Consider the following 21,377-nt stretch of genomic DNA (forward strand, 5'->3'; position numbering starts at 1 on the left):
CCCTTCTTTTAGATGAAGCACACCAAACAACTGCAATTAACTATTACATGTTGTTGTTGTTGTTGTCGTCGTCTTCAGTCCTGAGACTGGTTTGATGCAGCTCTCCATGCGACTCTATCCTGTGCAAGCTGCTTCATCTCCCAGTATGTATTGCAATGTACATCCTTCTGAATTTGTATTCATCTCTTGGTCTCCCTCTACGATTTTTACCCTCCACGCTGCCCTCCAATGCTAAATTTGTGATCCCTTGATGCCTCAAAACATGTCCTACCAACCAATCCCTTCTTCTAGTCAAGTTGTGCCACAAACTTCTCTTCTCCCCAATCCTGTTCAATACCTCCTCATTAGTTATGTGATCTATCCACCTTATCTTCAGCATTCTTCTGTAGCACCACATTTCGAAAGCTTCTATTCTCTTCTTGTCCAAACTAGTTATCGTCCATGTTTCACTTCCATACATGGCTACACTCCAAACAAATACTTCCAGAAACGACGTCCTGATACATAAATCTATATTCGATGTTAACAAATTTCTCTTCTTCAGAAATGCTTTCCTTGCCATTGCCAGTCTACATTTTATATCCTCTCTACTTCGACCATCATCAGTAATTTTACTTCCTAAACAGCAAAACTCCTTTACTGCTTTAAGTGTCTCATTTCCTAGTCTAATTCCCTCAGCATCACCCGATTTAATTTGACTACATTCCATTATCCTCGTTTTGCATTTGTTGATGTTCATCTTATATCCTACTTTCAAGACACTGTCCATTCCGTTCAACTGCTCTTCCAAGTCCTTTGCTGTCTCTGACAGAATTACGATGTCATCGGCGAACCTCAAAGTTTTTCTCCATGGATTTTAATACCTACTGCAAATTTTTATTTTGTTTCCTTTACTGCTTGCTCAATACACAGATTGAATAACATCGGGGAGAGGCTACAACCCTGTCTCATTCCTTTCCCAACCACTGCTTCCCTTTCATCCCCCTCGACTCTAATAACTGCCATCTGGTTTCTGTACAAATTGTAAATAGCCTTTCGCTCCCTGTATTTTACCTCTGCCACCTTCAGAATTTGAAAGAGAGTATTCCAGTCAACACAGTCAAAAGCTATCTCTAAGTCTACAAATGCTAGATACGTAGGTTTGCCTTTTCTTAATCTTTCTTCTAAGATAAGTCGTAAGGTCAGTATTGCCTCACGTGTTCAAACATTTCTACAGAATCCAAACTGATCTTCCCCGAGGTCCGCATCTACCAGTTTTTCCATTCGTCTGTAAAGTATTCGCGTTAGTATTTTGCAGCTGTGACTTATGATACTGATTGTTCGGTAATTTTCACATCTGTCAACACCTGCATTCTTTGGAATTGGAATTATTATATTATTCTTGAAGTTTGAGAGTATTTCGCCTGTCTCATACATCTTGCTCACCAGATGGTAGAGTTTTGTCATGACTGGCTCTCCTAAGGCCGTCAGTAATTCTAATGGAATGTTGTCTACTCCCGGGGCCTTGTTTCGACTTAGGTCTTTCAGTGCTCTGTCAAACTCTTCACACAGTATCATATCTCCCATTTCATCTTCATCTACATCCTTTTCCATTTCCATACTATTGTCCTCAAGTACATTGCCCTTGTATAGACCCTCTATATACTCCTTCCACTTCTCTGCTTTCCCTTCTTTGCTTAGAACTGGGTTTCCATCTGAGCTCTTGATATTAATACAAGTGGTTCTCTTTTCTCCAAAGGTCCCTTTAATTTTCCTGTAGGCAATATCTACCTTGCCCCTAGTGAGATAAGCCTCTACATCCTTACATTTGTCCTTTAGCCATGCCTGTTTAGCTATTTTGCACTTCCTGTTGACCTCATTTTTGAGACGTTTGTATTCCTTTTTGCCTGCTTCATTTACTGCATTTTTATATTTTCTCATTCATTAATTAAATTCAATATTCCTTCTGTTACCCAAAGATTTCTTCTAGCCCTCTTCTTTTTACATACTTGAACGTCTGCTGCCTTTACTACATCATCCCTCAGCTATCCATTCTTCTTCTACTGTGTTTCTTTCCCCCATTCCTGTCAACTGTTCCCTTATGCTCTCCTTGAAACTCTGTACAACCTCTGGTTCTTTCAGCTTATCCAGATCCCATGTCCTTAAATTCCCACCTTTTTGCAGTTTCCTCAGTTTTAACCTACAGGTCATAACCAATAGATTGTGGTCAGAGTCTACATCTGCCCCTGGAAATGTCCTACAATTTAAAACCTGATTCCTAAATCTCTGTCTTACCATTATATAATCTATCTGATACCTTTTAGTATCTCCAGGCTTCTTCCATGTATACAACCTTCTTTTATGATTCTTGAACCAAGTGTTAGCTATGACTAAGTTATGCTCTGTGCAAAATTCTACCAGACGGCTTCCTCTTTCATTTCTTTGCCCCAGTCCATATTCACCTACTACGTTTCCTTCTCTCCCTTTTCCTACTACCGAATTCCAGTCACCCATGACTATTAAATTTTCGTCTCCCTTCACTACTTGAATAATTTCTTTTATCTCATCATACATTTCATCAATTTCTTCATCATCTGCAGAGCTAGTTGGCATATAAACTTGTACTACTGTAGTAGGCATGGGCTTTGCTTCTATCTTGGCCACAATAATGCGTTCACTATGCTGTTTGTAGTGGCTTACCCGCACTCCTATTTTTTTTTTATTCATTATTAAACCTACTCCTGCATTACCCCTATTTGATTTTGTATTTATAACCCTGTATTCACCTGACCAAAAGTCTTGTTCCTCCTGCCACCGAACTTCACTAATTCCCACTATAACTAACTTTAACTTATCCATTTCCCTTTTTAAATTTTCTAACCTAACTGCCCGATTAAGGGATCTGACATTCCATGCTCCGATCTGTAGAATGCCAGCTTTTTTTCTCCTGATAATGACGTCCTCCTGAGTAGTCCCCGCCCGGAGATCCGAATGAGGGACTATTTTACCTCCGGAATATTTTACCCAAGAGGACGCCATCATCATTTAATCATACAGTAAAGCTGCATGTCCTCGGGAAAAATTACGGCTGTAGTTTCCCCTTGCTTTCAGCCGTTCGCAGTACCAGCACAGCAAGGCCGTTTTGGTTATTATTACAAGGCCAGATCAGTCAATCATCCAGACTGTTGCCCCTGCGACTACTGAAAAGGCTGCTGCCCCTCTTCAGGAACCACATGTTTGTCTGGCCTCTCAACAGATACCCCTCCGTTGTGGTTGCACCTAACAGTACGGCCATTTTTATTGCTGAGGCACGCAAGCCTCCCCACCAACGGCAAGGTCCATGGTTCATGGGAGGAAAAACATTACTTTTCAGGTGTTTAGGCAGTTGAAAAACCTGAAAAAATTATTCTGTGGGTAGCCATTGTTTACTGGCCATGAATGCACAATCAATTTGATTAAAATTCAATTTGGATGAATTGAAAACTATTTATTTCATACCTCATTTATCCGATTATAAGATGAGGTCTTTTCTCCAAATTCATCGTTCTAAAAATACGGGGTCGTCTTATATTTGCAAAATAAACTATTGCTGCTAAGGTCAATGTTTCTACATTGTTAATAGATTAATACAAGAGTTGCCTTACATTTACAGATGAATCATTGGCTACTGACATTTCTTACAAATTCATTTTGAAGAATTCCATAGGTAGGGATAAGTAAACAATGCTTTCATTTGAATAGGCTCCAAATTTCCTGATGTGCTGAAGCACTTCAAACAGTATAGATCTTGCTGAAACAATCAATTGTCATTTGATTCATGTACTAGTACAAGGGAAACACAAGAAACTACAAACTAGCCACTACAAAAACCTAACACCCTGCTCAAAATTTGGTAATTTTATGAAAAACAGCTGGAAACAATATTAAATTCTATCAGCTTATAAAATTTTGTTGTATTTGAACATGTATGCAATAAAAGTTCTTGTACATGCATTGATACAGTGCACAGATGAGTTGCAAATGAGAAATTTGGTCACTGTTCATGTATCAGAATACAAGAGAGGAAGTCACCAGCTTCTAATCAGCTTTAGAACAAGATGATGAGATCAAGATGAAATGGGAAAGAACATTAATTCAGAATTGAATGTCTAACAAAGTGAAGAAATCACATTAAACTGACTGCAATTGTTACCTCAGAATAAATTACAGTGAAAAAACAGCTCACTGGATCACAGGCCCAAGTGTAAGTTCAAGAACTGGACTGAATCCTGATTGCAACCCTTTATTTGTGAATTAGTTATTATTTTTCATATGAGCTGTACCCTAGAAATTATTGCCATCCATGATTCACTATACCTCAAGCACAACACTACAGAAGTGTTGCAGGGGGACACTGACACCAGCTTGGCTGAGAGTGTGGGAAGGGGAGTTGAGAGAGGGAGGCAAATTTCATTGTGCTGCCAACCACAGGAATCAATACTGCGTACTTTGGCTTTATATGGACATCTACCGTGTTTGCACTGTAGTTTGCCTGAATTCCTTTGTGTTCGGAATCAAACTGACTTTAAAATTGGGTAAATATTCAACAACACACACATTTCTGCAAGAGATGCTAAAAGCCTACAATGGAGCCAGTGGCATACTTACATATTTTGTGCAGCAATGTTGGCACTCACTTTCAGGAGTGAGGAATGACATGGCGGGTGTGTGTCAGCTACTGTTTCTACACGGCCAATGAGACAGACTTTACATTATAATATTCTCATGTTAGTATAAAAGTGAAATTTGCTATGTGTTCAGGACAGGGGGGGGGGGGGGGAGAGGGAGGGGGGGGGGGGGGGGGTGGCACCAGCTATATTCTCAGGTCCCACCATAATCACAACCTCGGAAATTGCCACATATTCAGAAGAAGCAGATTTTTATTTGTGACACCGAAGACATACATTTTACAGCATTTTACAATGATTAAAAATGGTGATACCACAAATGACCTGCTAAGCAAATAAAAAAGGCAGTGGGAACTAAAACTTAATGTCAACAATTTCTTTTGTTTACCTTATTTCCACTTGCATTATTAAAATGTAGACAATTAGAAAATGTGTAAGTTTAGAATATGTGTAATGTTAACTTTTCAGGCAGTCAATAAAAGTTTGTAACTTTGATTAGACAGAATATGTTACAACACGAATTTTTCTCAAGGATCCTCTTTTTTTTTTTTTTTTTTTTTTTTTTTTTAAAAAGAAAAAGGGTGGGGGGGTGGGAAGGCCATCTTATATTTAGAGTCGCCTTATGCTAGAGTAATTACAGTACACAGGACTACAGAAAGACAAAGGTGTTAGCTTAATGGTAAGTCATGAGACTGGGCAACAAAAAGCAATTCACCTTCAAGCAATTTCCTAGCCACTTCTTCATCATGGAGACGATCCTTCAGACTGTCACGATCCATTGAGACGAGTGCAAGTTCGGCACGAGCATGGCCTACATCCAGTAATGTATCCAGCTGCTCTGAACCTTGTCCCTCCTCAAAAGCTTTTAACTGGCGGAGACAGTCTTGCAGTACTGTCAATTCACTGTCACGCATTGCAACAGTTTCCCGGGACTCTTCCAGCTCATTTGTTAATCGACTAATCTCCGAGCGCGTACTCTCAGTTATCTGTCTCGAAACAGTTGAATAAGTTAGACTGTGACAGATTCCTTTAGAGGTACATAAATATTTGTCATACAGTATTTGTCTCCACAATAATACACCATTTAAAAATATAATTACTATAAAAATTAATTTTAAATTTTCACTATACCAGGAAGGCCACTTCAACACTTGCCTAACTGAAGAATTTTAATTGAGAAAAGAAAACGCAATGGATGTATCAATAATTACTTGAGTTTCTACACTCAGCAGCTTTTTTTTATACTTATGAAGTAAGGCTAATATTTTCTTTTTCACAAGTGTATTTATTGTGTGCAAATTTGCCCTATTCAATTGGCAATGGTAAATATTCTACTGTTCCATCAATAATATTCAGAAAGCCATGGCAAACTTTTCACAAATATACTCAGCCAGCATGACTAAAGTGTTATCCCAAATAATGCTCTATCAACAACGTACTGAAAAGGAAAACATAAGAGTTTTAAGTCATGTTGACATCACAGTCTTCAGGGAGAGACCAGACCACTGTACCAACTCGGATTTGACAAGTAAGGAAGTTTTAACTGGTGATGTCGTTACTGAAGGAGCTATCACACCATTTGACAGAAATGCTTTATGAAACCACAGAAAACTTCAATGATGACTGTCGGACAAGGATCTGAACTTACACTTTCCAAGTAGCAGCTAGTTCCTTTTTACATAAGCAGCTTGCTCTGGCAGCATTTAAAAAATCTGTATGCTGGTAAGTTGTTGTAAATGAAATGCAAATAGAGAAATTGTGAACAATGTTTTTATGAAATTATTAACTGGTGTTCTTGGTGGGAAAATCAAAAAGACAAGATTTATTCAGTTCTATGCTGTGAAAAGAGACAAGGCCACCACGAAAAATAAAATTCATAATGGAATGCCCAAATATGTGGAGCAGCATATTGAGAAGAATTTAAACAGTAAAAACTGAATACCTCTATAGTTTTACTATAGAAGTTATCAGTGCTCCGCAGCTTTTCAAAAAATGATGGCCCACAATGTAACATTTTGTGATAATTCATCACTTTATAAAAAGCTTTCCTAGGAGAGGAGAAAGTAATCTGTATTAGGTGAGACATCTTTCAAGTACACCCCAAAGAGGTATGTGTTTTGTAAGGGACCTATAGAGTTCTTAGGGTGAGATTACAGTTACCTAAATATGGAAAATACTTTTACTAATTAAATTGCAGGGAGCAAAGGAATAAAAGCAAGGTGCCAAACTTACTTCACACAGGGTGTAGACATCACAAGTACTTTTGTCAAAGACTAAATTAATGTGTCAATTGGTACTCTACATTAATTTGTGACTATGTCTAGCAGACCAGAGTGCAGCCTCCAGCTTTCACAAACAGACTGTCTGCTATTGGTCTTGTGAGGTAGCTTTAATAATGAATGCATAAGCAGAATGGTATTCAAATTCTTTCCCTGGCCAATTTAATTTAGCTTCTTCTAAGTTTTACAGGTTCTTATCTGCTGATTGTAGAATGCTCCTTCAACAAAGCCATTTCCATTTCTCCCATTCATGGCTGTCCATCTGCACCTAGATATGAATGGCATGTTAAAAAGTGATCCTAATCAAAACTGTGAAGAGTGGCATGGTCCTGATGTGGTACAGAAGTCAACGTGTTAAAATTAATAAATTTCAATACTGATAACATATGTACAACATGATAACAAGCAATATATATTAAGACCATCATATATGGTTGACTGGCTCAAATTGCTGTAATAAGGTACCTGAGACAGTTGTTGCTGAAGGGCTCTTATCTTTTCTTCCATTTCTGACATCAGGTCAATTTTTTCCTTCTGAATTTTGAGAAGCGAATCTGTTGTCTAAAAAAAGAAAATTATAAATGTTTATATTTACAACAGCACTCATTGTGAAATAACTTATATTTAAGATACACTGCAATCACTTGAAAATTTTTGAATAATTATTTTGTTTTTGTGTTAGGGAGGTGGGTGGGTGGGTGGGTGGGTGAGTGAGTGAGTGAGTGAGTGAGTGAGTGAGCGAGCGAGCGAGCGAGCGAGGGAGGGAGGGAGGGAGGGAGTGGATGTTCTATATTTCTGTGGGAGAAGCGCTTATTACTGATATCTAAAGCGCTGTACTGTAAGCACAAACCAACAATATAATTTTACACATGTGTGGCATGGAGTTAATGAAATTTTTAGTAAGTTCATCTTTCATCAAAAAAGGAATCTCCAGTTCTGGAATAGTTATGATTACTGGGATAGCTGCAGCTGCCTTGTAAGTGAAAACCACAAGTGACCAATAAGGCTCAAGTCAAGGCAGCAAGATGGCCACTGTGTTCAAGAATTTATCTCACATTCTAATTGGGCATTGACCATCTGAACTAAATAGAGATGAAAACTGTCTAGGAAATTGTCATTGATGGCATCAGCAAAGGACAGAAAAATGTATCTTTGACAAAACACTAAATAGTTTCAGCCCATGTGGAGATTTATATATCAATCAATGTCAGTTCCAGTCTGCACCATAAAAGGAAGGAAGATTGGTATTTAACATCCCATCCAAAAGGTTTAAAGCCCCCTTGAAAATGAGGTCATTATAGACAGAATGAGCACTAAAAATAGGGAAGAATGGGGAAGGAAATAAGTCTGTGGCCATTTCACTGCACTCCCAAAATTCAACAGTTATGCACATTATACTAAACTGTAATGAAAAATGAAAGCAAGGCTAATCAATATTAGTCAGTTTTGTGTTGTTGTAAGACAGATAAGAATGTTTGTTCAGATTTATGTGAAGTTTTATTTGTTTGGACTTTCGACATATATAATCCAAAAATTCCTCATTAACATACAGGTATATTTTTCATCATAGAATTTCAACATATTCAGCATTACTGCACAATTAACAAAAACTTTAATAATTTCTAAATTAAGTTCATAAGACACAAAACACACCAGAATATTAAACATTCATATAAAAAGCATCATACATTGCAAATTGCTGCAAACGAATGCATACCAGATCAAAACAGACAGGTATGGATTCCACAACATTCAGTAAAGGTATCACAGTCGCCTGGTGTTGCAATGCACATCCAAGGAATTACAGTCTCCAACCACACCCAAAAACACAGTTTGGGTGGGGGTTCAACAAACAACATAAAAATGCTGGCAAAATTTCCCATGGATAAATTGTAGACAAGCAATAATTGAACATTAAATTTTGTGAACACTTTTGGCTCCTATACTATGGAGGATCAAGAAGTGCATGCTCAATGTCAGCAATTGTCTACCCTTAAGCTAGTAAAGCAATTTCAAAAATTTGTTCTGTAATGCATGTTCAGGCCGTAAGAAAAGTTGAGTGCTATTATTTTATCATATTTGCACTAACTGGTCTGTGGTGGTGGTTAGTGTTTAACGTCCCGTCGACAACGAGGTCATTAGAGACGGAGCGCAAGCTCTGGTTAGGGAAGGATTGGGAAGGAAATCTGCCGTGCCCTTTCAAAGGAACCATCCCAGCATTTGCCTGAAACGATTTAGAGAAATCACATTTTATTAGTTTTATCATTGTTGTGTGCCATGCTAGAGGTACACCAAAAATACCATATCTCTCAAGTCCACACTGCAGCTTCCAGATGATGCACACAAACTTGGACATTTTTCTGCTTCTGTGCCACTTCTTCCAGCATGTTGTGTACATCCATCGACAGTGTGGACTGCTAATTGGGAACATTGTCATTCTTGAACTACATTGTATCTGCCTTGTGCTAGTGAACAAGGTGGACTGGTGGACAGGAACCAAAATACAACATGCCACGGACACTCAAAACAGTTACTAATCAGCAGTCACGCAGTTCACTTCAATGCTTGGAGTTAGTTCAGTACAGTATTCTGACAACTATCATCCAAGTCAGTGATCGTTATTTACGGAAAACTGCAATCAGTTACGGGATGTCTGAAAACTTACTATCAATGATGCTTACAATATCTTAAACTGCCAAGAGACAGCACAGTTATTCAGATATCATTATATTAGGTTAGGACACCATGTGCCACATCATCTGACATTTTTCTGACTTGGTAAAACATGAAAGACTTGACATTTTTGACAATACTCAAGATTTGACAACTACAAACTGCTGCTCAGCACAAACCCACAGAACTCTTGTCAACACAGAGTGACAAGAGAAAAGAAACATAATGGAGAAAAGAGAAAAATTACAAAGCTGGGCAAGATTTTATTTCCACTTAAAATTAGAGTGCACAAGTTATATTCATTGACTTTTTGTGGCAACACTGTGGCTTTATTCTGTGACTGATACATTCCAAGACTGCTAATCAGTTTCATTTCCAGAAATGATTTTTTATGAATTTTGCTAACAGTTCTGAGGATATATTTTGGACATGACCCAATCAGAGCTCGCCCTACAACCAGTAGTAACCTTACTGCAACAACTGTCTACAGCTCATGAGCTCATGGTGGGACACTTCAGGACAGGAAGACCAATGACCAACAAAAATGACCATTGCAGTTCAAGCTGCCACCATACCCTTTCCAGCATTCCATTAAAAAGCTGAGTCCTCAAACAACTACATCCAGCAACTGGAACAGCATTACCTCACACATCAGAGATCAGGTGATGCTGAATGAAAATCATTTTTATTAATATATGAAGATCCCACTGTGTTTTAACTTCTTCATAGAAACTGTCCCCTATTTGTGAACCAGTGACTCTCATAAATGACATTAAACAATCGCTTGCAAAATAATTTGCTCTCAAGTTCATGTTGCTGTTGCTGCTAGGCAAAGATTTTTCTCAATGTTCCAAGAAGTCAAATCAAAGCTATAAACAGTAGATTACTCAATTGCAGAACCTGACTGGAAAACATAAATTTCATTGTGAAAATGGTCACTGCGAGCAATCTTATGCAGACTCATTAATTTGTGGTGGGCTTATCATGCACTCACCTGACAATAAATCAAAGAATGGCTGTTTGGTTTAACAAACTCATCTTTATAAGTTTGTTTGCTGTTGATTTGGCATACGGAAAAATGCATGTAGTTACAGAAGCAAGATGCTGACATATTAATTACACATCAACAGCTGGCACGGCCAAGCACACAGCAGGACCAGATCTGGAAATTGCAGACTGAGCATGCTATGCTGTACCATAAACCACACATAGGGTGATCGTGTCTATCACTGTTGCCCAGTCTTTGAAATTACTGTACAAAGACTGGGCATAGAGCTGAGGCATACAAAACAAAGTACACTCATGCATATGGCAATGGCAAATGTGTGCAAATTCATAAACTTGCACAGATGAATCATGAGGTGAATGTTATCTTTCATGAGAACAAAAAGTTGTTGGCTGTTAACTCTTCAAGTCAACAAAGTGGAGAGCAATTTTCAAACTGACACTGGGTTGTAAATTTTAATCGTTAACCTGTAGGCCTACAAAAAGTTAGGAATGCCAAAGGAAACAGACTTTCAAAGTTTGCTCTTCAGTTACAGCAATTAGGAGATTCCAGTAAATGGACAATTTTCAACAGATATTAATATATAAACCATTTATGAAAAAGGCTACATTCGTAGACATAAATTTAAATAAATAAATCAACAAATTTACAAAGACTGGATCTCTTCAATGCTTTGAGCTTCCTTCACAAGGGAACAAATCAAACTCAAACTAACGTTCTGAATGGAGGATTACATCAGGTTACATCAGCTATTGCAAAAATCTGATACTTTTCCCGAAGCAACTAGCAGTATTAAAGGTTATAAGACACACATTACACTGAAGGTAAATGAAATGTCAAAGTTCTGCAAATCACACTACATTCCTTTTGCGATAAAAGGTAAAATAAAGGAGGAACTCGACCGTCTTCAACAGAATGTTGTTACTGAAGCCATAACCAGTAGCCAACAGGCAATACTGATCATAGTTGCACAGAAACTGAATGGTTCAGTTCATATCTACAGAGATTTCAAAGTGACAGTTAATTCTCAGTCAGTTACGGATTCATATCTTATTCCCAAGTTGGAAGAATTTATGTCAAAGTTAGCTGGAAGTAAGTACTTTGGTAAACTGGATCATAAACAATCATATTTTCAGATTTCTTTGGATGAAGATGCTGAGAGATTTATGGTGATAAATACGCCATTTGGTGTCTACTGTTACTACAGGTTACCCGTTGTAGCGGCCAGCCTGCCGTGTTTGCTCTAGTGGTACTGCACCAAAGTTAAGTACCATTTGTAACATACTTGTAATAAATATAATTTGCTCCTTCTTTCTGTGTTGCCACATCTTCGTTATAGTGCTACCCTATTAAGTGTTTATTTGGAAGCATACAAGAAAACAAAACCTGTTCCTTTGAACCCTCTATTCAAATATGTCTGCCACTGGACCATTCAGGTATGCTGTCAGCCATTATTGTAGTTATCATCATCATCATTTAAGATTGATTATGCCTTTCAGCGTTCAGTCTGGAGCATAGTCCACCTTATAAAATTCCTCCATGTTCCCCTATTCAGTGCTAACATTGGTGCCTCTTCTGATGTTAAGCCTATCACTTCAAAATCATTTTTAACCGAATCCAGATACCTTCTCCTTGGTCTGCCCCGACTCCTCCTACCCTCTCCTGCTGAACCTATGAGTCTCTTGGGTAACCTTTCTTCTTCCATGCGTGTAACATGACCCCACCATCTAAGCCTGTTCACCCTAACTGCTACATCTACAGAGTTCATTCCCAGTTTTTCTTTGATTTCCTCATTGTGGACACCCTCCTGCCATTGTTCCCATCTATTAGTACCTGCAATCATCTTAGCTACTTTCATATCCGTAATCTCAACCTTATTGATAAGGTAACCTGAATCCACCCGGCTTTCGCTCCCATACAACAAAGTTAGTCGAACGGTGCACAGATAACTTAGTCTTGGTACTGACTTCCTTCTTGCAGAAGAGAGTACATCGTAGCTGAGCGCTCACTGCATTAGCTTTGTTACACCTCGCTTCCAGTTCTTTCACTATGTTGCCATCGTGTGAGAATATGCATCCTAAGTACTTGAAACCGTCCACCTGTTCTAACTTTGTTCCTTCTATTTGGCACTCAATCCGTATGCTAATCTTCATATCATAGTCCTTACATTTCTGATCTAGCTCTGAAATGTTACTTTGCAAACTTTCAATCGAATCTGCCATCTCAACTAAGTCATCCGCATATGCAAGACTGCTTATTTTGTGTTCACATATCTTAATCTCACCCAGCCAGTCTATTGTTTTCAACATATGATCCATAAATAATATGAACAACAGTGGAGACAGGTTGCAGCCTTGTCTTACCCCTGAAACTACTTTGAACCATGAACTCAATTTACCGTCAACTCTAACTGCTGCCTGACTATCCATGTAAAGACCTTTAATTGCTTGCAAAAGTTTGCCCCGTATTCCATAATCTCGTAGAACAGACAATAACTTCTTCCTAGGAACCCGATCATATGCCTTTTCTAGATCTGTAAAGCGTAGATACAATTCCCTGTTCCACTCATAACACTTCTCCATTATTTGCCGTAAGCTAAAGATCTGGTCCTGACAACCTCTAAGAGGCATAAACCCACACTGATTTTCATCCAATTGGTCCTCAACTAATACTTGCACTTTTCTTTCAACAATACCTGAGAAGATTTTACCCACAATGCTGATTAAAGAGATACCTCTGTAGTTGTTACAATCTTTCCTGTTTCCATGTTTGAAGATTGGTGTGATTACTGCTTTTGTCCAGCCTGATGGAACCTGTCCCGACTCCCAGGCCATTTCAATTATCCTGTGTAGCCATTTAAGACCTGCCATTCCACTGTATTTGATGAGTTCCGGCTTAATTTCATCCACCCCAGCTACTAGAGGACAAATGTAAGGATGTAGAAGCTTTATCTCACTAGGGGTAAGATAGATACTGCCTACAGGAAAATTAAAGAGACCTTTGGAGAGAAGAGAACCACGTGTATGAATATCAAGAGCTCAGATGGCAACCCAGTTCTAAGCAAAGAAGGGAAGGCAGGAAGGTGGAAGGAGTATATAGAAGGTTTATACAAGGGTTATGTACTTGAGGACAATATTATGGAAATGGAAGAGGATGTAGATGAAGATGAAATGGGAGATACGATACTGCGTGAAGAGTTTGACAGAGCACTGAAAGACCTGAGTCGAAACAAGGCCCCCGGAGTAGACAACATTCCATTAGAACTAATGACGGCCTTGGGAGAGCCAGTCATGACAAAACTCTACCAGCTGGTGAGCAAGATGTATGAGACAGGCGAAATACCCTCAGACTTCAAGAAGAATATAATAATTCCAATCCCAAAGAAAGCAGGTGCTGACAGATGTGAAAATTACCGAACTATCAGTTTCATAAGTCACAGCTGCAAAATACTAAAGTGAATTCTTTACAGACGAATGGAAAAACTGGTAGATGCGGACCTCGGGGAGGATCAGTTTGGATTCCGTCGAAATGTTGGAACACGTGAGGCAATACAGACCTTACGACTTATCTTAGAAGAAAGATTAAGAAAAGGCAAACCTACGTTTCTAGCATTTGTAGACTTAGAGAAAGCTTTTGACAATGTTGACTGGAATACTCTCTTTCAAATTCTAAAGGTGCCAGGGGTAAAATACAGGGAGCGAAAGGCTATTTACAATTTGTACAGAAACCAGATGGCAGTCATAAAAGTCGAGGGGCATGAAAGGGAAGCAGTGGTTGGGAAAGGAGTGAGACAGGGTTGTAGCCTCTCCCCGATGTTATTCAATCTGTATATTGAGCAAGCAGTATAGGAAACAAAAGAAAAATTTGGAGTAGGTATTAAAATTCATGGAGACGAAGTAAAAACTTTGAGGTTCGCCGATGACATTGTAATTCTGTCAGAGACGCCAAAGGACTTGGAAGAGCAGTTCAACGGAATGGACAGTGTCTTGAAAGGAGGATGTAAGATGAACATCAACAAAAGCAAAACGAGGATAATGGTATGTAGTCAAATTAAATCGGGTGATGCTGGTCGAAGTAGAGAGGATATAAAATGTAGACTGGCAATGGCAAGGAAAGCGTTTCTGAAGAAGAGAAATTTGTTAACATCAAATATAGATTTATGTATCAGGAAGTCGTTTCTGAAAGTATTTGTTTGGAGTGTAGCCATGTATGGAAGTGAAATATGGACGATAACTAGTTTGGACAAGAAGAGAATAGAAGCTTTTGAAATGTGGTGCTACAGAAGAATACTGAAGATAAGGTGGATAGATCACGTGACTAATGAAGAGGTATTGAATAGGATTGGGGAGAAGAAAAGTTTGTGGCACAACTTGACTAGAAGAAGGGATCGGTTGGTAGGACATGTTTTGAGGCATCAAGGGATCACAAATTTAGCGTTGGAGGGCAGCGCGGAGGGTAAAAATCGTAGAGGGAGATCGAGAGATGAGTACACTAAGCAGATTCAGAAGGATGTAGGTTGCAGTAGGTACTGGGAGATGAAGCAGCTTGCACAGGATAGAGTAGTATGGAGAGCTGCATCAAACCAGTCTCAGGACTGAAAACAACAACAACAACAACAACAACAACAACAACAGCTGCTTTATTGCACTGCAATCTACTGACCATTTTCTCCACTTCCTCAAATGTGATCCTATTTCCATCATCATTCCTATCCCAGTGTACCTCGAAATCCGAAACATTACTGATCATATTTTCACCTACATTGAGCAACTCTTCAAAATAGTCACTCCATCTGCACAAGGCATCCACAGGATTCACCAACAGTATTCCTGATCTGTCCAAAATACTTGTCATTTCCTTCTTACCTCCGTTTTGAAGACTGCTAATTACACTCCAGAATGGTTTTCCAGCAACTTGACCCAAAGTCTCCAACCTGTTTCCAAAGTCTTCCCAAGATTTCTTCTTGGATGCTGCAATTATCTGTTTGGCTATGTTTCTTTCTTCAACATAACTTTCTCTGTCTACCTGAGTTCTAGTATGTAGCCATTTTTGATACGCCTCCTTTGTCCTTTTACAGGCTGCCTTGACTGTGTCATTCCACCAAGCTGTTTGCTTCATCCTACCTTTACACACTACTGTTCCCAGAAATTCTTTAGCCACTTCTAGTACTGTGTCCCTGTACCTTGTCCATTCCATTTCCAATGACTGTAATGACTACATTGAACTAACTGGTACCTTTCTGAGATCATTGTTATGTACTTGTGCCTGATTTCCTTATCCTGAAGTTTCTCCACTCTTATCCTCCTACACATTGACCTGACCTCCTGCACTTTTGGCATCACAATCCCTATTTCACTGCAGATTAAATAATGATCAGTCTCATCAAAGAATCCCCTGAATACACGTGTGTCCCTCACAGCCTTCCTGAATTCCTGATCTGTTATTATATAGTCAATGACAGATATGGTTCCCCTGCCTTCCCAAGTATACCGGTGAATGTTCTTATGTTTAAAAAAGGAGTTTGTGATTATTAAGCCCATACTGGCACAGAAATCCAAGAGTCGTTTCCCGTTCCTGTTGGCCTCCATATCCTCTCCAAATTTACCCATAACCTTTTCATACCCTTCTGTTTGATTTCCAATCCTGGCATTAAAATCACCCATGAGCAGAACACTGTCCTTGTCCTTTACTTTAACAACTACATCACTGAGTGCCTCATAAAAACTATCCATCTTATATCTTGATCTGTCCCTTCACAATGCGAATATACTGACACAATCCTAATTTTCCTGCTAGACACTGTCGAATCTATCCACATCAGTCGTTCGTTTACATACCTTATTGCAACTACGCTGGGTTCCATTTCTTTCCTGATGTAAAGCCCTACACCCCATTTTGCTATTCCTGCTTTGACTCTTGACAGGTAGACCTTGTATTCTCCCACTTCCTCTCTTTCTCACCCCTTACCGAAAGTCACTGACAGCTAAAACGTCAAACGCCATCTTACTTGCAGCCTCTGCCAGCTCTACCTTCTTCCCAGAGTAGCCCCCATTGATATTAATAGCTCCCCATCTCATTACCATTTGTTTGCCAAGTCGTATCTTAGGAGTCCCTGTTTTGTCAGTTAGAGGTGGGACTCCATCACCTCAAAAGGTCCGAGGCATTTTGCTCTGCTTGTTGCCAGCATTATGTTTAAAGTACCAGGGAAGCAGGTTGCTAGCCTTACTTGCCCCAAGGCCCATTGAGTTTTACCCCTAACGGTTGAGGGACTAACCGGTGGATTTGGTAGTCTTTGCCGTATGAGCACAAAGGTGACAACGACTCAGAATATGTCCGAGATGCCCAGCCTTATTCCAAAGTAACTGGTATCCCAACTGTCGGGACCACTTACTTGGCCACTCATACGTTGCCTGTGGTTCATGAACTAGGACATGACTACAGGAACCCACACCATGAACCATGAAAAAACCATGAAAAAATTATTGAGCTTGGACACTCAAGATGATGAAAATCATCATCATCATCATAATCAACCAATTAGAAGTTGATTAATAGCAGTAGATGACCATGTCGCTGGGAACCTTGTAGCAATTACAACTCCCTATGTACAGCTATGCTGTCACGTACTAGGACAGGGTGTAGACGTGAACGAGGAAATAAAAAAGTTCTGGATTCCCCGGTTAAAAATACACTTTCTACTGGATGAAAATACACTTTTCCCATGTTAAGTAACAGCATACTTTTCCTCAGAACTGCAAAACTTATCAATCCTTTCAATGGTTGAGGTTTTATACACCGGCGTAGAATTTTCTGGCACTTTAGAAAACGAAACTCAGGAGAAAAGCATATTCTGGAAAGATGTCTGATGTGCAGCAATACGTACACTGCATATTTTCGTATTATGAAAGTGTAAACTTGAATTCCACCAAACTCCGCATGTTACTTTCTGAAGAATTGAAATCGAGATTGTGATGCACTTTTGCAAGCCAGTCGTAGCTCATGTCAAGCGATCTTGCCAGCCGATGACAGTGGATATTCAGAGCATAAGACACGTGATGTAGCCAGTCAATAGCAACATCACTGTTAAGTAACGCGAACATACAAATAGTAAAAGGTAACGGTTTAAATTAATATACATAGTGTTGCTACAAGAAAAGAAAAGCTTTTATGTATAATATTGGTCTCTAAAATTAATAAGCTTTCACAAATAATGTTGATCTGTTTTGCATGTGTTACACTTTAAGATACCGTATTTACTCGAATCTAAGCCACACTCGAATCTAAGCCGCACCAGAAAAATGAGACACATAATCAAGGGAAAAAAAATTTCCCGAATCTAAGCCGCACCTGAAATTTGAAACTCGAAATTCATGGGGAGAGAAAAGTTTTAGGTCGCACTTCCAAATCGATACAAAGTTGGTCCATTATAACATGAGACATAGGTTGAATGAATGGCGATACAGCTACAGAAGTTTGGTTCGAGTCGTAAACTTAGCAGTTAAGTTTTACCAGGTAGCCATTGCTATGCGTCAGGCGCTCAGTCCGTATTTATACGGGTACCCTTCTTTTTTCACGTGCTTCGTCTGGTTTGAATTGATTGCTTATTTTTCTTTGATCTGATAAGTGCCGTTCTCTTTATAATAGGTGTTTATGTCACTCTAAGCTGAAAAGGCATTACTGTATTGTGCCATGCATTGTTTGTCACTTTCTGATAATGAGTGTTTACAGCCTGTCGCCGCTCGCTACATGGCTTGTTTTGTGCACGGTACTGCCGCTTAAAAAACTGCTTCTTTCTTTGATAATGATCAACAAGAACCAAATAATAGACTGCGTATGATAGAAGATGTTCTGAACGGGAGTTAAGCGAAAATTTTTCTCCGTTTGAAAGTATTTGCAGACGCCTCTTTAGTACATTACTTTCTGCACAGAAATTAGAGTCATCTTAGATTTAAAAATCTAGTCAATTGATGTGCTTCATTTCTGCCTGTGTCACTATTAGGCATAAGAATACCGGTAATACGAATATAAACATGACATGATGTGTGTATTCTTTCGCATTTGCTGTTGTCTCACTCTAGTTTCGTAGTTTATTAGGCAGACGGGATTTAAATGAGATAGCTGCAAACACGAAAGAATAGGCCCTACATGACAAAATGTTTATATTTGTATTATTCTTATGGTGAAGAGAATACTGCATGTAATTCACAATTCATAAAAGTTCCTACTAGCAACCATCTCTTCTCACAGCTAGGAAAAAATTCAGAACGTAGGGTTTCCCATATTGACAAACATCCCAAACAGTCTTGCCAGTCGGCTTTTCGTAGTACATTGAAATGCTGCTACATTCGAAGATGAACAATACGAAATTTGTATTTACTTCGTTGGATAATGTATGAAAATGCAGTGGTCGAAACTCGGGGCAGAGAAAAAAAGCTTGTCTTCCACATTTTTTTTTAATTGATTTACTGACGCAGAGGTTTTGGCACGAGTATATTTCTTTGTGCGTGCAAAGCATGCCTGTGTAGCGCTACATATATTCGATGGCAGAAGTTAGTTGTGGCGGCACCTACCAACATTTTTCAGAACTTCCACTTACTTTGCACTCGATACTAAGCCACAGGCTGTTTTTTGGATTACAAAAACCGAAAAAAAAGTGCGGCTTACATTCGAGTAAATACGGTACATCACACAAATGTGCCAGTAAAATTTTTAATGACATAAATGTCTGATCTTCTGGGCTCGAAAATATTCTAAATGGTCATTGTCAAAGATTTGAGTTTTGATGACAGTCAAAAGCTCTGTGATTTAAAAAATTCATCGGATATTCATGCACAGATTTCATCTTACATTAAAAGAAATTTAGTTTGAAAGTAATGCTTTCCAAACAACCATTCGGAATATTTTCCCTCGACCTGCTAGAAACAGATTCGTTTCAGCAGTTGCCAGAGAGTGCTAGATAACAGGCGTCGCCACACTTGCGCAGCTACGGTGACGTAGAAAGCCCGTAGGTTCGTACATGTAAAACATTAAAAGATCTTACATTATGTCATAAAAGAAACAAAACATTAGAGGATACTCCAAGAGCATGGGAATTCTGTGAACCATAACAAAATGCATCATTCGGCATAAAGTGCACATTCGTATGTCCAGATTCATACGTAAATTTTGTTGGTGTATCAGTACTGTATTATCTCATGTTTGGTTCTTTATTAAGGCATAATGCCATATGAGCTAGAAAATGAAAATGTGAACTTGAAATTCAGCAAACAGTTGAAGCTAGCTGTATAGTGTGGAATTAAACACTTCGTTTAAATAAATTGACTGCCTCAGCAGAGAAGATTTCTTTAACAAACTGACAAAAATAACTTCATTGTTCTGCATGGCGATTAACGCTCGACTGCCAGAGAGGTGGAAACGAAATAAAATCTGGAACTAATTACATATTTTTGCCTTCCATAATTATGTGAATGTATTTTAATTCACTTGATAGCTCTCAGCCATAGAAATCAGATTTCTTTTCATTTGATGTGAGAGCAATAAACGAAGAGGAAACAGCAAAATCACTTAACATAAACACGGGTCACGTGCAAGACATGTAATATGGTCTTAAGTGTGCCAAAGTGCAGTGCCATGCCTCTTCGCACAGCATTCTTCCATCGCAAATCTCTGTATTTCGCTCTGTGGAATTCAAACATGTGATATTTTGTAATGGGTGCCATCAAACTATATTCATGCCAGTGCCTCTGCAGTTTCCAGTTGGTCGGTTTGACATCCTGCCCCTCTTCAAAAAAATCTTGCGATTAATACTGGATGTGATTATTTGTAACCAGCAGAACAAGAAATCTTCAGAAAATCTGCAGTTTTTACTGCCTTTTTGCTAATAATTCGCTGTTTTGTGTGACATAAAATTAAATATCAGATACATAAAACAAGTAAAGACAAGAGACAAGCAAGACAGTAGCACACATTTCTTCAATACTTAAGTCCAATTTTTTTTTTTCTCTCTCTAATCTTGCCACAGCTTTATATGGCGAACTTTCCTTTCTGGGAAAGAATCTATTACCTCATCAAAGTTTGTCAACGTTTTGCTACATGAAAAACAACGAAATGTCGTCGTCTAATACTAGAAAAGCTGTTGATGCAAATAGTACCGAAGACTGGTGTGGTTTCTCGATCTGATTAAGTGTATTTTGTCACTGCTAGATAAAAAGAAATAGGCCTGCCTAATATTGCAGCAATTGTTACACACACAAAATAAATGAGACTGTTTTGGCACAAATGGTCATTTTTATAAGACAACGGAATATAATTCACGAAGTGCCAATATCAAATGCCTATTAGGCATACTACAAGCAAAAAGATTTTTGTTAGGAAATAGTTTCACATTTCATTCATACTCTCTAGCTTCTGAAGCAAGAGATCGAAAAGTAGTAGTATGAAATTTTTATATAAGTTTGGAATCATCATATTCTTCCGTGATTTGTGAGAGTCCCTGTTTCTTCTCCTTCCACATTCTAACAATCAATCTTGTCATCACTAATTCTGTAACTATTCCTGCCAGTGTCAAAACTTATTCTCTGGTTAACTTCACTAACCCTACCACAATCAATGTTTTAGTTATCCCGCATTTATTATCCAGTTAGTCATTATTACATGTTTGTACAACGCATTTTCCAGGCTACTCCCAGAATAGAACTTTAGCGGCTGCTAGCCAGGGACTGTACGATTGGCCCTTAGAAGTGTAGCGGACTGGCCAAAAGTTTTCTGTCAAAC

General features: G+C 38.7%; 1 protein-coding gene across 1 annotated transcript in view; it reads right to left on the bottom strand.

The window, feature by feature from the left end:
* LOC126279036 (transport and Golgi organization protein 1) overlaps positions 1–21,377 on the bottom strand; it is a 195,293-nt gene that overhangs the window by 85,340 nt on the left and 88,576 nt on the right. Inside the window, exons 9-10 of the mRNA XM_049979435.1 lie at positions 7,391–7,486; positions 5,362–5,632 (exon numbers count right to left, since the gene is read on the bottom strand). Of these exons, the coding sequence (XP_049835392.1) occupies positions 5,362–5,632; positions 7,391–7,486 (367 nt within the window). The remainder of the gene's footprint in view (positions 1–5,361; positions 5,633–7,390; positions 7,487–21,377) is intronic.

Source organism: Schistocerca gregaria, chromosome 6 (genome assembly GCF_023897955.1).
Source record: "Schistocerca gregaria isolate iqSchGreg1 chromosome 6, iqSchGreg1.2, whole genome shotgun sequence".
In the NCBI taxonomy this organism is placed as follows: domain Eukaryota; kingdom Metazoa; phylum Arthropoda; class Insecta; order Orthoptera; family Acrididae; genus Schistocerca; species Schistocerca gregaria.